Here is an 18387-nt window from a genome sequence, read left to right as displayed (position 1 = left end):
CCTTTTCCAGTACATTCCAGCCACCTCTGCCTTCATTCCTTTGTAACTACCCTTATTTAACCTTGCCACAATTGTTTCTGATTTAAGTTCCTCCCTGTCAAACTAAATGCTAAATTCTACCACATTATTTCCTTGGGGATCTTTTACTCTGTCATTTATCACAGATTACCAAAATAGCCTGATCCCTAGTTGGATCCACAACACATCATTCTAAGAAATTCTCCCAAAAAACACAGTTCTTCCTCTGCTAATCTAACCATCCCAACCTCCATGAGGTTGATTATACATAACTTTTTTTGTACACTTGTACGCATACTTACATGGTCTGAATTAAAATATTTAACTAGTATGGTATCCTTTGATAATTATACAACCTTTATCACCAGTTGATTGGACAATTGATGAAATGATGTGAATTTTTATTTGACAATAGCCTAGTTTAACCTTAATTGTAGCTGAATTTTTGACTTCTGCTGTGTGGATAGGTTGATATTTATGGTGTTGTCTTTCTTTTCAGCGCTCACCTATTTGCTGACTTGGTCTATAAACAGACAGATATTGCACCCCATTTGCAAGAATTGATCTTTGAGGGCCAGCACCTTGAGCTTGAACCCAATATACAAGCTCACAATTTTCCCAAAACCTCTGAAGATAACCCTCTGATACTTGTGAACAGAGAGGTCGTGAGTGCAGTAGGATTAATCTACCAGGAACGTATGTTTATTGGTGCAACATTTCCTAAGTATTTTGATTAGAGCTGGGTTTATGTCAGTGTTATTTCTCATGATGTGGGTAGGAAACTGATTATTTTTCTGGTGTTATATGAGCTTTTGTAATTCAGGCCAAGAAAGGAATATTGAACTCTGGCGTGACTTCTGTGAATTTAAAAGCTTGGAATGAATACAGAAGTACGAGTTAGATTCCCATTCTGCCTATAGTCATTACTCACATGAATTAAAATCCAAATTTTATTGTTTAAAATTTTGATTTGCAATATTGCAAGTTTAAATATGTAGTGAATGAATTTATTTACCACAGTTACAGATCATGTCCTTGTATCCAGTAGGCTTTTTATCTAAATAATAATGCACCATAAAACATTGTCCGATTTATGTGGGACCATCTTTTGCTGTTACCACGCTTTAATTCACATCACTATACAGTTGGTGCAGGGTTCACTGAAATGGGCCTTTTGGCTTTCCGCTTCACAATCTGTCTTCTCCATGTGTTTTTACTTCCCTGCAGGAAGCACAGAGCGACTGGTTCACAACTCATTGCGACAGTGCTGTGGCTTTAAAAGTTATTTTGTCCTTTATTTTGAAGAAAGGTTGTAAGACAGAAGTGATGAGAAATCTGGGATAATGTAAACAACCTGGGAGGCTTTGGGTTTTTTTTTACAGGCTGAATGGGTGTAGCCAGCTCTCTCAGATCCAGATTTCTGGGTTTTGGTTTTTTCAGTAGCATCAGAAGCTATTGGAGTCTCAACAGAATTGGAAGCTTTAGTGACTGTCTCCTGGCTGCTACTTTCTCTGGATTTTCTCTTGATGTTTTTATCCTCCTGGATTGGAGAACTGCATGTCAGAATCTATGTCTGAATTTTCCTTTTTGCTAAGGGGTGTATTTATGGGATATTACTATACTGGAACAGTTAATTAGTAAATGTTACTGTGTCTGTTATTCTGTTGAGTTTTCCAATAGAGTTAAGTTATTCTAAATTCCTCTTTCTTTTGTTGTATTTTTAACTGCAGTGTTTAAATAAATTGTGTTTTGCTTAATGTCAAGTAATTTGACTCGTCACATTGCATCTAGAACAGGCACTTCACATTGGCCTTTGACAATAAGAAAAGGTTAGGGTCGAGAGGCTATCTTCTTAAAATATTTTGAGGGGGCCTGTTCTCGTCCATAGTCCCTAACTTATTGGTTAAATGAAGCAGCTTACAACAACTGGTGAGGGAAAATAAACTGCCTTTCAGGCTTTAGGTCTTTTCTCACTACAGAGACAAGGACAGTACCTCCCTCTTAAAGGTCCAACGACTCCTGGCTATATTGTTCATATCCGTAACTATTCAGTTACCTGAGAGTCAATCTCATATTTGGCAGATGTTTGGCATTGTCATTGACATCTGGTTATCAATCCACAGACCAATCAGCTATTTGCTGCTGACCAAGTCTCACTTTGTGCACCTTCCCTGGTGCCATTTCACCTGCTGCTAAACTTTCCCACTGTGTTACCAAGCAACAGTAAAAACAGCATTTACAATGAGAGCTGGTAGCTTGCTTTTAAAAAGTGCAGCAATCTCTTCCATAATCAATGGTCTTTAAAACAATCCTTGGCAATGTGGAAGAAATGGAGATGAAACGGAATTTTACCGTAATGTTATCACTTTATTTACAGGACAGTCAGTATGTGATTAAATGTAGCTCCAAGAGTCACTTTCCAAAGCCTGTCCACTTAAAGACACAAAGTCAGGAGTATGTTGGAAAACTCCCACTTGCCTGAATGAGTGCAGCTTCAGCAACACGAAGCTTGACACCATCCAGGATAAAGCAGCCTGCTTGATTTACACCTCCTCTACAAACACTCACTTTCTCCACTACCAGCACACATGAGCAGCAGTGTATACAATCTACAAGATCCACTGCAGAAATTCACCAAGGCTCTTATGATGACATTGTTCCTGGGTCAGTATTCTGGTATGCGCTCCCTGACAGCATTGTGGATATACCTATAGAATGGGCTGGGGTTCAAGAAGGCAGATCATTACCACCTTCTCAAGGGCACCTAGGGATAGTCAATAAACACTGGTTCATTCAGAAACACTCAAATCCCACAAATTAATGAAAAAATAATCTCTATGCTGTAACATCTTCATCTTGGCCTTTCTCTGCACCATATTGTCAGCCTCCTCCTCTTTTAAGACTCATCCTAAAACTGGCTTGTTTGACATGCTAGGTAGCCTTCCAAATCTTTCCATTTTTTGGCTCGGTATTTGTTTTCGCTGGCACTTGGAGGTAGGCCTTTAGAAAATTCAGCTTCAGTTAGAGTTTTTGAATGTGCATGTGAGAGTTCTGGTAGTATACAGACCATATCTATATTAATTTGTGACCTTGCATTATACTGAAGTGCTCATGTTTTCTATTGCAGTCTCAATTCCAACGTTACATCCTCGTTACGATTTGGATCTTGATGTGTCCAACGCAAAGGTGAAGATTGCTTTGATTTTCATTTTAATTTTTTCTACTTTCACTTAACCTACCAATGTTAGCACTCCATTAAGAATTACTCATCAATCCATCAATTTGTATGTTGTACTTTCTGTCCTAGAATATGATTGGTATTGTCTACCAAACACAGAAAATAGCCTCCAGACTTTTGCATTATCAGGAGCTGGTGCGGAAAGGTGTTCGGTGGATAATGTAAGGGAGTTTTCTTTGTTATTGTGATGCTCAGAAGCTTGCCTCTTTGTGTGGAAAAAAATAGTTAAATTCAAAACTGAAGACATCCTTAGAGAGCTTTCAGAATTTCTTTATTTTAAGAGCATATTTTGTGATTCCATCACATGAAGAATGTCCAGTATTATCCGTAAACTCTTCCTCCCTTGCTTTCTCCTATGTCACAATTATTTATATTGGTGACTGTGCTTTCACTTGTCAACTGGAAACTCATTGACCAAGTATTTGGTCACCTGTCCAATTGGCATTCACCATTGACATTAGTGCAAAGCAGCAGACTCTCATATTTGAGATAACAAGGTGTAGAACTGGATGAACACAGCAGACCAAGCAGCATTAGAGGAGCAGGAAGGCTGACATTTCAGGCCTAGACCCTTCTTCATGAAAGGTCATCCTTACTGCTGCTTCGCCTGCTGTGTTCATCCAGCTCCACACCATGTTATCTCAGATTCTCCAGCATCTGCAGTTCCTACCATCTCTGAGACTCTCATATTTGCTAATGTGTTAGTGTTCATCATGTTGTTCAACAGATAAATGTTCTCTGTGGATCAAAGCAATATCTTCAGCACATCATTTGATCTTAATTGGAATAACAGTTCCATTGCCACAGGATGTAGAAATATAGTGTTTCACATTCAGGGCAGCTGATTCCCCCACCCACAAAACACAGCCTTGTAAATGTGTGCCCATAGAATACATACAATATGCATGCATTCTGATAAAAGAGTTCAATGATAATTTGTACATTCACTCCACTAGTCGAATCATCATGGACAATTTTCGTGAAACTTTACACAAGAAGACTGAAGTGATTCTGAAACTAAACTTCTGCATGGCCACTGTTGAAAGAGCCAGAAATCTGTAAGTATTAGCATTGCACGTAATCGCTACTTATTTCTTATTGGTGTCACCACTTACCTCATCCCATGTCATTTCAGACTCTTTAAGTCAGTGGAGAAAAAAAAGGGTACAGAGGTGAAAGGCCAGAACCTGTTGTTTCACCTCATCCTGTATCATGTAAATTTCAAAACTTTTCTTTTCCTCTAAGAAGAGCTGTTGAGTTGTTTAAGTCACAAAATTGGGAAAGATTATTTGGCATCATTCAGTGTCATTGCTGCAACTTTTCTAGTAGGTTTTAATTAAAACTGCGGACCACCGAATGTTACATTTATAATAGTGCTGAATTCTGGTGCTGCAGTTTTCAGCTCCACTTGTGAAAGTTTATTAGGTTGCACTCCAACTTCATTCATGTCACACATGCAAATTATTTGAGAAATACCCTCTGATGAAAAGAGAACTTTTCACCCTTGTAAGGAACATTCGCAAAATTGGCAAAAAAAATGTTTAACTTAATTTAAGATAATCACCTTTCAGTTACCGTCAAATGAGTGGTTCAAAGTTTGGAACTCGGCCTTTAATCCAGACCATTTGAAGCAACTAATGGAATATCTATTGGAATTCTGTCTTAATAATCTCGATTAAAATTTTAGTCCTTGTGGTTGAAAGAGATTCTGGCTAAACAATGTCAGACTAGTGCTAAATTTTCTTTTTGTTTATGCACCTTGCACACTTGACAGATACAGCAGTTTGCTGCAGACAAACATACTGCCATCAGAACTAGAAGAGATACCAGAAATTCACAACAAGCTTTTACGTGTGAGTAGTTTATTCTGTGGAAATCAAGAAACCAACGTTTTCAAACTGAGAGCTTGCCTATCGCTAATAAATTGAAATTAATACTCTTGAATTTTCTGTAAATATTTTCTGTGGATATCCAGACAGGTAGAGGTGGCGGTTAGATAGACCTTGGGTTTAGGGTAAAAGTTCGGCACTACGTCGTGGGCCGAAGGGCCTGTACTGTTCCATGTTCTATAACGCACATGAGGTTGAGACTGCACAAGATGTTGGTGCGGCCTCTTCTGGAGTACTGTGTCCAGTTCTGGTCACCATGTTGCAGGAAATGGAGAGCTAGAAGGAGAGGCTGGATAGGTGGGAACGTTTTTCACTGGAGCGTAAGAGGTTGAGAGTTGAAGTTGTAGACGTTTATAAAATCATAATGGTTTTGATCAGGCGAATGGCAAGTGAGTTTTCGTTGGGGTGGGGACTTTCAAGATTAGGGGGTGTATTTTTAAGGTGAGAGGGGAAAGATTTTAAAAAGCCATAAGGGACAACTTTTTTACACAGTGTGGTTCATGAGAAAGACTTCCAGAGAAAGTGGTGGATCTGAGTACACTTACAATGCTTAAAAGCCATTTAGTTAAGTATGTGAATAAGAAATGTTTGGAGAGATATGGGCCAAGCGCAGGCAGGTGAGACTGATTTAGTTTGGGATTATGGTCAACATGGACTGGTTGGACTGAAGGGTCTGTCTCCATGCTGTATAACTTTACATATGTTGCATCATTACGTGACCTTCCATATATCTAATCCATATTACTGCACCACTCTTAATGAATGCACTTTTTTAAACGAGCTAAGGTCAATGTGGAAGGAATGTTGCTGTTATTTGTTTTAGTGAGCTGGCCCAGTTTAGAAGACGATTTGAAGTATTTACCTTTTGCCTTCTAGATTTTGTTTGTATGTCCTGGCTGCAAAACATTGCCCTTAGAAGTTCTGTGCCATGTGCTCCTTGAAGACAATTATGAAAAAGTTGACTTATTGACTTTCCTAATCACTTTCCAAACCGTTTGAAATTACTTCTTCCAGAAAGCTTGTACGAGGATTCAGCAAATAAAGTCGCTGTAGTCCTACCGGACCATGGGGCTGCTCTTGTGTTAAAGAGAGACAACTGGTAATGGTTTAACCTGAGGTCACCATGCCCCAGATGAAGGGAGCAGTTGAGAAGGAGAGACCTTTATGGTAGCTTCAACCAGTAAAGGAATTGAAACCAAATAGTTGACATTGCTGTATATCACAAACTAGCTGTCCAGCCAAGTGAACTAAATAAAATTATGGGAAGAAATTAAAATAGCATTTTAACAAATGTAGCACAGAAACCTCTGCAATATAAGCCTGCGCTCCAGCCAAGTGAGCTAAATGCAACTATAAGAGGAAACTCAAGCAGTATTTTTAAAAATATTTCAATACAGATTGGTACTTCACTTCTGTAAGTCACTGTTGCATAGTACATTTCTGATCAGTTTCCTGCAGGTGTCTCTGTGTTACAAAATAACTTTCCTGCCCACTTCTTCTTTCCTGCTCAATTCTAACCACATAGTATACCTCTCACAGTTGTGCTTTACAAGTTTGAGTTTTTTTTTGTTGTTGTGAAGTTGGCAGGTTCTATCGAATCTATAAACGATGATATGAAGGATATTGAAGGCACGTTTTTACCTGGCAGTCAGTTGTCGGATCATTGGGCCTATCATGAAGGGACACATCCTGAAGACAGAAAGTGAGCTTAAATTTCCAAACACCTACTTGTTTTATTTGTTTCATTTTAGCAGGAGTTGTCAGCCTGTTCATATTTGTCTTTTTTTTTCCTTTTTTTCCCCTCAGTATTGAAAAGCTTCAGGTACTTCTGGACTTGATAACTGAAATCCATCATCAGTTCAAAAAGGATAAAGCATTGCACAGTAAGAGCACACACTTTTTATATGTTGTCACCTGGCTGATTGAAGGCTAGTGTGTGTCAGCCACAGGCAGATGAGCTGTCTGCAATGTGCTAGTATTCCTGTTTAAGACACCTGACGAGGAAAGATATGATCCTTTCAGGCACATCATCTTGCAAGATGATTGCAACCAAAGGTTGGAAGGGTGGATGGGCAGCAAAAAATAAGTTGATGTTGAATAGATTATTTTTTGTATGGGAAAGAGTAGCAGGTGAGAATTTTCTCTTCCCTAGGTGTTCTTACAATGAAAATTCTGTGTTTTCACCCCTTTAAGATTATGTCTAGCTTATAATGATGCGGAGCTAAAGACAGGGAGTCCCCCTCATTGCTAAGTGAAACACTGTGCATAATAGTGTTGCAAGCAGGTGGACTGCCTGGGAAACTTTGATTAAGGTAGCTGTAGGCTGATAATGGGACAGAAGATTTTCTTTTCACATTGTTTCAGTGCTCCTTTTCAAAGTTATATTGGCACATTACCGGATTAGAATAAGATACCTTCTCCAGGTGGCTAAACATCACTGGCTGACTTTTGACCTTGACTCCTTCACTCCTGGTTTATACTAAAGCCACTTTGCAGCAACACTGTGAACCCTCAAGGCAGCTTTATACATCACCTTCCTGAGGGCAATAAATGCTGGCCTTTTCTGCAGTGCCCATAAAACACTGGGGGATATTCCCAGCCTTTAGCGAAGACGAAACTATTAAAAATATGTTACACTGGGAGATAATATGGATTAGTACTTTGGGTGCAAATCCTCTTAATTTTATTTCCAGTTGCTATGAATTCCAGTGTGCATGTCGACTGTTGTGTACTTGTCTCGGTTTTCTGATGTTTGCAATTATTTTTCTGGCTCTTTTTCTGCTCATAATTACGAGAGAAAATATATTTTATTGTATATTTTAAAGAAGAACTTATTGGAATTAATAGCAACTGAAAACACAATTAATAGATTTTGTATCCAAAACATTAATCTATCTTATCTTTGGGAACTGCCCAGAATATTGATATCTATATCATGCAGACTTAAACTTCAAATTCAGCCTTGATGAATGAAATTTAAAATCTTCCCTGTCTGGCTTCTTGATTAAACTAACCTGGTATGTCTCGATTCAACTCATAATGAACAGAACGCTCTAAAACAAATACTTTGTGTCGGTTTTCACCAGAGAAGGATTTGGTGGAGGATGATCTCAGGGAAGGGAGAGTGTTGAACTTCTAAGCCAAGATGCCAATAAAAAGAAAGAGATGTTGGACGTCCTTAAAAAGTATTTAAAGGAGATAAGTCTTTTGGTTGTAATGGGATCTATCCCAGAATATTGAGGGAGGCTAGAGACCATATTGCTGGAGCATTGACAGACAACTTTGTATCCTCTTGGCCACAGTTGAGACCCCAGAGGACTGGAGAATAGCCAATGTTGTCTCATTGGTTAAGAAGGGTAACAGGGATAATCCAGGAAATTATAAGCCTGTGAGCTTCACATCGGTGGTAGGGTAATTGCTGGAAAAGATTCTCAGGGACAAAGTCTATATGCATTTAGAAGCAAATGAACTTACTAGTGATAGACAGTGTGGTTTTGTGCAGGAGAGGTCTTGCCTCACTAACTTGATTGAGGAGGTGACGAAGATAATTGAGCGAAAAGCAGTTGAGAATGTCTACATGGACTTCATTAAAGCCTTTGACAGGGTCCCTCTTGGCATACTGATACAAAAGGTGAAGTCACATGGTATTGGGGATGAGCTGGCAAGATGGATACAGAATTTGCTTAGTCATAAGAGACAGTGTGTAGCGGTGGAAGGATGCTTTTCGGAATGGAGGATTGTGAGTAGTGGTGTTCCACAGGGGTGTGTGCTGGGACCTCTGGGGTTCGTGGTCTACGTAAACGCTTTGGAGGAGAATATATCTGGTCTAATTAGTATGTTTGCTGATGATGCAAAGATTAATGGAGTTGCAGATACTGAGGAGGATTGTCAGAGGATTCAGCAGAATATAGATCAGTTGGATGCATGGGCAGAAAAATGGCAGATGGCATTTAATCCAGACATGTATGAAGTGATGTATTTTGGAAGGTCATGTACAGGTAGAAATTATACAGTGGATGGCAGAACCCTTAGGTGAATTTGATATGCGGAGGGATTTGGGTATGCAGGTCCACAGACCACTGAAGATGGCAGGGCAGGTAGATAAGCTAGTAAAAAAGGCTTACAGCATGCTTGTCTTCGTTGGAAGGGGCATTGAGTATAAGGATAGACAAGTTATGCTGCAACTTTATAGAAATCTAGCTAGGCCACACCTGGAATATTGTGTACAGTTCTGGTCCCCGCACTACCAGAAGAATGTGGATGCTCCGGAGAGGTTGCAGAAAAGATTTACCAACATAGTGCCTGGTATGGATGATTTTAGCCATGAAGGAAGGTTGGATAGACTGGGTTTGTTTTCACCGGAACGTAGGATGTTGAGGGGTGACCTGGTAGAAGTTTATACAATTTGTGACGGGCATGGATAGAGGGGTCAATTAACACGGGACACAGGTTCAAGGTTTTGGTGGGGAACAGTTTAAAAGAGATGTGCAAGGCAGGTTTTTCACACAAAGGGTGATGAGTGCCTGGAACACGCTCTCAGATGAGGTGGTGGAAGCAGACACAGTAGCAGCTTTCATGAAGCACCTGGACTATTATGTGAATGGGAAGGGAATAGAGGGATATGGATCCTGTTAGTGAAGACGGTTTTAATGTGGAAGGGCAAAATGTGCCAGTGCAGGCTTGGAGGGCCGAATGGCATGTTCCTCTGCTGTGTGGCTCTTTGTTCACATTCAGGGCTATTTCAGTTATAGCATTCAAAAGGGATTGAGACTATTGTCTGAAAAGGAAGAGTGTGCAGAGTTACAGGAGAATGACACTAAGTAAATTGTTCGTTCTGAGAGCAAATGCAGACATGATGGTCCATCTGACTACCTGGTGTCGTAATAGTTATGTAATTCTGAGAGTAAACATGCTGTCGGGTTTGAATGAAACATGTTAAAAACAGAATCAGCATGTAGAGTACGTTGTTCTGAAATTGGGGCAGGATAAAAGAAAAATTATGATTGGCATTGATATCTGTGTTGCATTTCTTGAGCTAAGCCTTCAGGGAGTCTTTGAAACGCTTCCATGGTTCTCTTTTTCATTTGAGTTTCTAGGTAGAAGCTTTGTGTGGGACATATTTTAGCATGGGAATGTTGCTGCACATTAGCAGACACATATAATCCCTACAGTGTGAAAAGAGGCCATTTGGCCCATCGGGTCTGCTTGGACTCTGAGGAGTATCCGACCCAGTCCCTGTTCCCCAACCTGTCTTTGTAGCCCTGCGTTTACCATGGCTAATACATCTAACCTACACATTCCTGGACATTACAGGACAATTTTAGCATGGCCAGTTCACCTAACCCACACATCTTTGGACTATAGAAGGAAACCAGAGCACCCGGAGGAAACATGCAGATGTGGGAGAATATACAAACTCCACACAGTCAACCAGAACTGAAATCAAACCTGGGTCCCTGGCACTGTGAGGCAGAAATGCTAATCACTCGAGCCGCCATGTGCATGTGGTCCAGATATTAGATCCAGTTCCAATAGCAAGAAAACCTCAACGACCGGGGATCTCACCAGGGCTGCTGCCTTCATCCACTGCAGCCAATGATTTCACATGAATGTCTTCCGCCTGGATCGTCGCTGAGGACTGTTTTTAAATTGTGCTTTGTCTGGTTCTTTCCCTCCAGCCTTACCATCATGGGTGACCCTCCCAGAAGTTGCGAAAACCTGACAGCATCCCTTTCCAGATAAATGGAATATTTAAGTCTTTCCATTACAGCAAGGTGGCAACCCACAGAAAGGTTTTTCATAGATAGCAGGTTGTAGTTTCCTCAAAACCAGTGCATTGTGATTGAAAGGAGTGTGGAGGAGCCAGTGATTGGGTCCTCTGGTTGTAATTTCTCACTAGTAGTTAGGAATTGGTAATAACTGCTATCCTTGCCGACACATTATAATCCCAGAACAAGTTTTAAATAAAACTTGTTAAAGATACCAGCCTCCTGACGGAACAACAAATAGATGGCACCATGAATTCATATGTTCATCCAGCTCTACACCTTGTTATCTCTCTTCTACAACATCCTGTCTACTCCAAATCGACAGCCTCACCTAATATTACAACGATATTATCTCAGTGCCAGGTCACCTCTGCAGGAGTTCCTCAGGGTAGGATCCTAGGCCCAACCATCTTCAGCTGCTTCATCAATGACCTTACCGCTAACATGACGTCAGAAGTGGGGATGTTCACTGATGATTGCACAGTGTTCAGTACTGTTTGTGACTCCTCTGATAATAAAGCAGTCCATGTTCGAACGCACCAAGACTTGGACAATATTTGCATTTCAGCTTACAATGCACCAGGGGCGATGACCATCTCCAACAAGAGAGAATCTAACATTCACCATCCAACCTTCGGTGATACCACCATCATTTGATTTGTCCATTATCAACATCATCACATAACCATTGACCAGAAATTGTACTGACCAGCCATATCAATACAGTGGCTACAAGAGCTGGTCAGAGGCCAGGAATCTGCAATGAGGAACTGACCGTCTGACTGCACAAAACCTGACCACCATCTACAAGGTGCAAGTCAGGAGTGTGATGAAAGACTTCCAACTTGATTAGTTGAGAGCAGCTTCAACAACACTTGAGAAGCTTGTGGAGAGGTGATGACCCAGTGGAATGCTGCTGGAGATCTGGGTATTGTTATAGGGCCTTGGATTTGAAACCCACCGTGGCAGATTGTAGAAATTGAATTCTATAAATATATGGAACTAAAAGCCACTCATGGTTATATATAGTTCCTTCAGTGTCACTGGGTCAATATCCTGGAACTCCATCCCTAAAAGCATTCTACCTATGGCACATGGACGGCAGCAGTTCAAGAAGACAACACACTGTCACTTTCTCAAGGATAACCAGGGATGGGCAATGAACGCCGGTCCAGCCAGTGGACCCACATCCCATGAATCAATTTTTTGAATCCAGGATAAAGCAGCCTTCTTTATTGGACCCACATCAACAAGCCTACTATGACAGCATCTTCCAAACTACCCACACTAACTACCATTAAGATGGGCATGGGCAGTAAGTTCATGGCATGGCCAGACTTGCAAGTTCCCCTCCAAGCCATTCTCCACCCAAACTTGGAAATATATCACCGTTCTTTCAGTGTTGCTAAGCCAAAGTCCCTAACAGCTTTGTAGGGGTAACTTCACCAAATGAACCACAGATTCTAGAAGGCAGCTCTCACCATTTTCTAGAGGACAGTTAGGGATGGCCAATAAATACTGGTCCAGCCAACAACACCCACATTCTGTGAATGAGTAAAAACAAAATGAACAGAAGAACTGTCTGTTTTTAGTTGTTTGCCGACTTATTGGAGAACTATGACAGTTCAGTTTCAATACCTTCATGCACTCTGGAGAATTTTGAGTTCTGCTTTTGTCCTAGCCAAATAGCTGTTTTCAAAGATAGGAAAGTAAGCGGATATGGTAGTTTATAGAATGTGTGCACACAGAAACAGACTTTTCAGCCTACGTGGTCCATGCTGTTGGTTGTGTTCCACCAAATGTCTTCCCAATCCTCTTCATCTAATCTCAACACATCCTATTCCCTTCTCTATCACACTGCTCTAGCTTCCCCGTATATCCATGCAGTAGTGAGTTTTGGATTCCAGCTGGACTCTGGGTAAATATGTTTCTCCTGTATTCCTTTTTGAGTTTGAGCAACAGCATTTGTTGACTTCTAATTTCCAAAGATTTTGTCCTGAACATTGTTTTTCTTTCAGAGCTGCCTTATAACGAGGAGCAGATTCACAAATTTGATAAGTAAGTATTCCGCATGTGGTGAATTCATTCTGATCCCTTGTGCCCCAAGAGCTGTGATTCCTACTCTTTTGTAATCGATTGAAAGTTAACATTACCTACAAAAGCATTTCTCCTTTATGGCATACATCATGGTAGTAGTTTCCAGATCCCAGGTGCCAGGGGTTAGCCATTCTCTGCCACTTACGGATTATTAGAATCCAGGATCGGGGCAGGATACATGGTACCCATGGTTTTGCCACCCTTTGGCCTTCGTTGTAGGAAAACCCTTAGTATTATACCCTCAAATTTCTAGTATTCTTCACCCCACATCTGGATCTGGATTTGATGCCTGATTCTCTCCCCAAAGGGTTGAGCTGAAGTAGCCAAGAATTGCAATAGACCAAAGAGGAGCCTGCTCTCAAACTTAACCCTTAATGGGGATATTGCCTTTCTGAATTGGTTTACTCAACCTATTATTTTTAAGGGCAGGATCGTGAAACAGTGTCTTGTTTAAATTCACGCGTGATCAAGCTGATATGTTTTGATGAGATTTGCTCATTCAACAAAAGGGAATTTTTCTGGGGGAGCTGATGCTTTATATTGTCAATGCTGCCGACTTGCCAAACATCACTGTAACTGTTGGACAATTTATAAACACAGGACATGGCTCTGCTGATAGATGCTAAGCTAGCCATTTGCTAAGCTGATGGGAATGTGAAGTTTGACAGTGCAAGTTTATATTTCTTCAAGTCTACCTTACTTTTAACCCATTCATGGGATGTGGGCACGACTGGCTAGGCCAGCATGTCTTGCCCGTCTGAAATTGCCCAGAAGGCAGTTTGGAGTCAACCACATTGCGGTGGATCTGGAGTTATGTACAGGCCAGACCAGGTAAGGGTAGCAACAAAAGCAGAAGTTTCTGGAAAAGCTCAGCAGGTCTGGCAGCATCTCTGAAGAAAAAAAAAAAATCAGAGTTAACGCTTCGGATCTGGTGAGGAAGGGTCACTGGACCCAAAACATTAACTCTGATTTTTTTTTTCTTCATAAGTGCTGCCAGACCTGCTGAGCTTTTCCAGCAACTTCTGCTTTTGTTGCTGGTTTACAGCATCTGCGGTTCTTTTGGTTTTTATCAGTTAAGGGTAGCAGTTTTCTTCCCTAGAGGGCATTAGTGAATCAGATGGGTTTTTCCAGTTTTGGACTCTCAAACCCAGATTTGTTATTGAATTCAAATGGCAGGATTCCAATCCAGGTCCCTGGATTGTTGCCTGGACTCTGAATTAATAGTCTAGCGATAATACCACTAGGTCATCAGATTGGCAGGCTCAGGTAGCATCTGACCCTCATTAAAGCTGGTAAGGTCATAAATGTGGTTAACACAACTTTTAAAAATACAACAGCCAATAGTGCTGGAGGAGAAGACAACCTCTGATGTCAAGTGCAAATGAGTAATGAACTTACGCAGCATTGTCAACATCGTTTAGATCGAAACAGAAAATGCTCCGATGCACTGACTGCTCAGTATCTGGCAACACTTCCTGTTTTTTATTTGACAATACCAACGTTTGCACTAGTTTACTTGTATGATTTAAGAGTTGAGTTGGTTTATTTTTCAGCTCTTTAGCAGTATTTTAAGTTGGCTGGTAAAACTTGAGAGGTTGCAGCAGCTGTAATCCAGCAAACCTACCAGACTTTTATTTGGCCCCTCAAACCAGCCTGAAGATGAGAATATAACCTCATCTGTTTATCAACAAGATTGATTTCTCTTTTCCCAGAGCCTTTTATTTTCTTGCATCTTTCATGGGATATGGCCATGATAGGCAATGCCAATATCGTCAGCTGTCCCTGACTGACCTTGAATTCAGTTTCAAATGGCTTTCAGACCATTTCATAGGATAAGAAAGAGCCAACTATGTTACTGTGAGTGGTGAAGGGTCTGGGCCCGAAACGTCAGCCTTTGTGCTCCTGAGATGCTGCTTGGCCTGCTGTGTTCATCCAGCCTCACATTTTATTATCTTGGATTCTCCAGCATCTGCAGTTCTCATTATCTCTGATACTGTGAGTCTGGAGTTGTGCCCAGGCCAGATCAGATAAAGCTGATAGTCAACCCTAAAGCTCATTAGTGAACCTAAGAGGTTTTACAATAACTGATGATGGTTTCATAGTCACCATTACAAAGACTAACTTTATAGAGGAAGCGGTGGAGGCTAGTACAAATACAGCAGTTAAAAGGAATCTGTATGGGTTTATGAATAGGATGAGTTTAGAGGGATGTGGGCCAAATGCTGGCAAGTGCGATCAGATTTATTTAGGATATCTGGTCAGCATGGATAAGTTGGACTGTGCTGTACATTGCTATGACACTATGACTTTATTTATTAAATGAATTGCTATGATGGCATTTGAATTTCTGCCCCAAACCCCTCCCACCCCCACCCAAGTACATTTCTGGATTGCTACTACAATGCCACTACCATCTCCCTATCTTCCTTAGTATTAGGAGCAGGTACCTTCCTCAGTTTCCGAGATCAACTTTCTTCATCCTGACTGTGCTGATAAAGCCTCTGTTGCCTGGAATGGATTTGTTTAATTTTGTCTCCCCTTCTCTCAGAGGTATCCTTGAATAGAGATGACGGAGCACGGAATTTTTAGTAGTTTGTGTGAACCTGCTCATAATTTCAGACTAGCATTGGTTTTAGTACCACTTAATTAGCAGGAAGCTTCGCTCATATCAGTGTTTGCATAATAGTATTTGAGATCAACAGCCAGAAACTGTCTGAGCTGGTGACTAGATTGCAGGGCAGCCTCTGCACCATAGCTATTACTATAAACAGGAAATGCCATCATTGCTGGCAATTAATGAGTCTATTTTTATCTGTAAGAAAATGTGCATTACAATGATAATTAATAAGGATTCTGTATGAATTGTTGTGTTTGTTCAGGCAGTGTTGTGGATCATTTTTCTATTTTCTGATCCTTTGTATCATCTGAGTTCAGCATGTAGGGGCGTATTGTACCAGAGAGAGTGCCCATTTCAGATTTTCCAATCACTTGAGTCCTTCCTAGCTGTGCTGCATCCAGTTTTTTTATTCGTTGCTCATGGGATACAAATTTCGCTGGCATTATTGACTATCCATACTTGCTGTGAATGGGGTGGTATGCCAGGCCACTTCAGAGGGCAGTTTGAGAGGCAACCTGCTTGATCTGAGACAAGACTCCAGTGTGGGTCAGACTCATTGTGGACAGCAAGCTTCTATTGCTAGAAAGCATCACTAAATCTGTTCCGTTTTAGCAAAGGTGGGGTGGTGCACCACGGAACTGGAAAGTCACCTGAAAGTTGCCAAGACTTCAGAATCTTTGCAGAGAATTATGGCTATTTCTTCCTCTTCGTTGTTTTCCATTAATGAGACTTTTGATCTTGCGGCATTAGTCAAAACTGTGTCAGGGAGTTAAATTGGCAGCAAAGAAAGGCAAACCAACATTTTGTGGATTTTTTTAAACACCTGGTTTCAGTAATATGATATTCTGTTGAACCTCTTTTTGCTTTGTTTCAAAATACTCTACTCTTTGTTAGGGGAAATCTAGAGTTACAGGAAAAGGGCAGGAAAGTGGATGTGAGGAGCGTTGGATCAGCCATGGTCCTTTTGAATAGTGGAACAGACTCGAGGGGCTGAATAGCCTACTCCTGTTCCTGTTTCTTCTGAGTTTTTAAGTACAATATGCTCGATGACTGTAAAAGGAAATTTTAATGTACAGCATTGTGCAAGGCAGCCCAGTACTGATACTGAAATGATCTGAAAAAGTGCACAGTGGATGCTTACTGCTGCAGAACTGCACAATGGTGGACAATGATTAAATACTGTAAAACACCTTATATTTTTGTACTGGAATATATTACCAACTAAGAATGGTGTATTCTTATTTTCTGCTTCAGACAGAAGATGTGGCTGTATGCTTCAAAAGCCGTGTCCTTGTTCAGGGATGAATGTGTTGCAAAGTATCAGTCTTTTCTAGATGTGGCAGATGACTGGATGAAGTGAGTTATAAACTTTTAAATTTAATTTAAAATTTTGTTGAGAATTTTTTTGCCCATGTTGTGATCCATGGGCAGATCGATATTCTCCAGCCTGATGATTTATTTGTGACTATGGTGTATCAATAGCAGCTGACAGTGATGATAGTCAATAGAGCAATAGCATTTTGAACATGACAGTTATGAGATCATCGGCTGGTCAATCACGTCTGCCCACCGTGATGACCAGAGGAACCTACTTTGTCTGTCCCTCCTGTCTGTCTCGCTCCCTCTCTGTCTGTGCCTCTGTGTCCATAGTGGTGTAATCTCCTTAAATTGGCGTAGAAAAACAGAACAAAAAGTCCTGCGGAACAATATGGGGAAAAAATATTCTTTGAAATTTCTCTCCTATGCCCTCAGCAACAAAACCAATCACAACTTTGAGGTGAAATGGACTAAATGTGAGCTATATTTGCCTTCTATATATTAGGATTTCTGCCCAAATCAACATTAGCCCAGCTCCCTTCCAGTGGTAATAGGGAAAAGCAGCTGGAATTGATCATGTGCCTGCTGTCAAACCCGTTCCATCGTCTGATGCTTTTGTGATTGATCCACCTCAGCTCCACTTTCCCTGAGACACCAGATGTTGCTCTATCTAAGCCTTAAATATATTCAATGTTGGAGCACTTCCAACCCTCTTGAAAGATTCTGAGATAACAAGGTGTGGAGCTGGATGAACACAGCAGGCTAAGCAGCATCAGAGGAGCAGGAAAGCTGATGTTTCAGGCCTAGACTCTTGCTGAAACATCAGATTTGCTGCTTGGCCTGCTGTGTTCATCCCGCTCTATATCTTGTTATCTCAGATTCTCCAGCATCTGCAGTTCCTATTCCCTCTTGAAGATTCATAATCTTTTGATTGTAGAAGAATTCTCCTAAGTGTTTGGCCTGTGATCTGACACTGAATGCACGTGTGTTCGATTCCCTATCCAGCAAGCTGCACCCCATCAATATCTGACCTGTCTACCCACTGCAACATCTTGTATTTCCAATGAGATCAACTCTCATTCTTCTAAACTCCAGTGAGTGTACTTGCTGTGTCTTTGGTGTCTGAAATGAATATTTTATATTCTATGACCATAGTGTAGTGGAATAGCTTATTTTATGATTGTTACTATGAAAGAACATAAGAACTAGGGGCAGGAGTAGGCCATCTGGCCCCTTGAGCCAGCCGTGCCATTTAATAAGATCATGACTGATCTTTGAGACTCAGCTCCACTTACTGCCCACTCATCATAACCATTAATTCCTTTACTGTTCAAAAATTTATCTTGCCTTAAAAACATTCAGTGGGATAGCTTCAACCGCTTCACTGGGCAGGGAATTCTACAGATTCACAACCCTGAAGAAGTTCCTGCTTACCTCAGTCCT

At 40.8% G+C, this 18387-nt stretch overlaps 1 protein-coding gene across 2 annotated transcripts in view; it reads left to right on the top strand.

The window, feature by feature from the left end:
- Positions 1 to 18387, top strand: part of tbk1 (TANK-binding kinase 1) — a 55713-nt gene that overhangs the window by 25876 nt on the left and 11450 nt on the right. For both annotated transcript variants that reach the window (XM_059652538.1, XM_059652537.1), the window contains exons 9-17: positions 518 to 714; positions 3146 to 3204; positions 3326 to 3417; positions 4213 to 4314; positions 5031 to 5109; positions 6726 to 6847; positions 6952 to 7028; positions 12932 to 12971; positions 16882 to 16983. In XM_059652538.1, coding sequence (XP_059508521.1) covers positions 518 to 714; positions 3146 to 3204; positions 3326 to 3417; positions 4213 to 4314; positions 5031 to 5109; positions 6726 to 6847; positions 6952 to 7028; positions 12932 to 12971; positions 16882 to 16983 — 870 coding nt within the window. The remainder of the gene's footprint in view (positions 1 to 517; positions 715 to 3145; positions 3205 to 3325; positions 3418 to 4212; positions 4315 to 5030; positions 5110 to 6725; positions 6848 to 6951; positions 7029 to 12931; positions 12972 to 16881; positions 16984 to 18387) is intronic.

The sequence above is a fragment of the Stegostoma tigrinum genome, chromosome 18 (assembly GCF_030684315.1).
Source record: "Stegostoma tigrinum isolate sSteTig4 chromosome 18, sSteTig4.hap1, whole genome shotgun sequence".
NCBI classification, from domain to species: domain Eukaryota; kingdom Metazoa; phylum Chordata; class Chondrichthyes; order Orectolobiformes; family Stegostomatidae; genus Stegostoma; species Stegostoma tigrinum.
The sequence above is the reverse complement of the archived record's forward strand: the minus strand, read 5'-3'. Positions and strand labels throughout refer to the sequence as shown.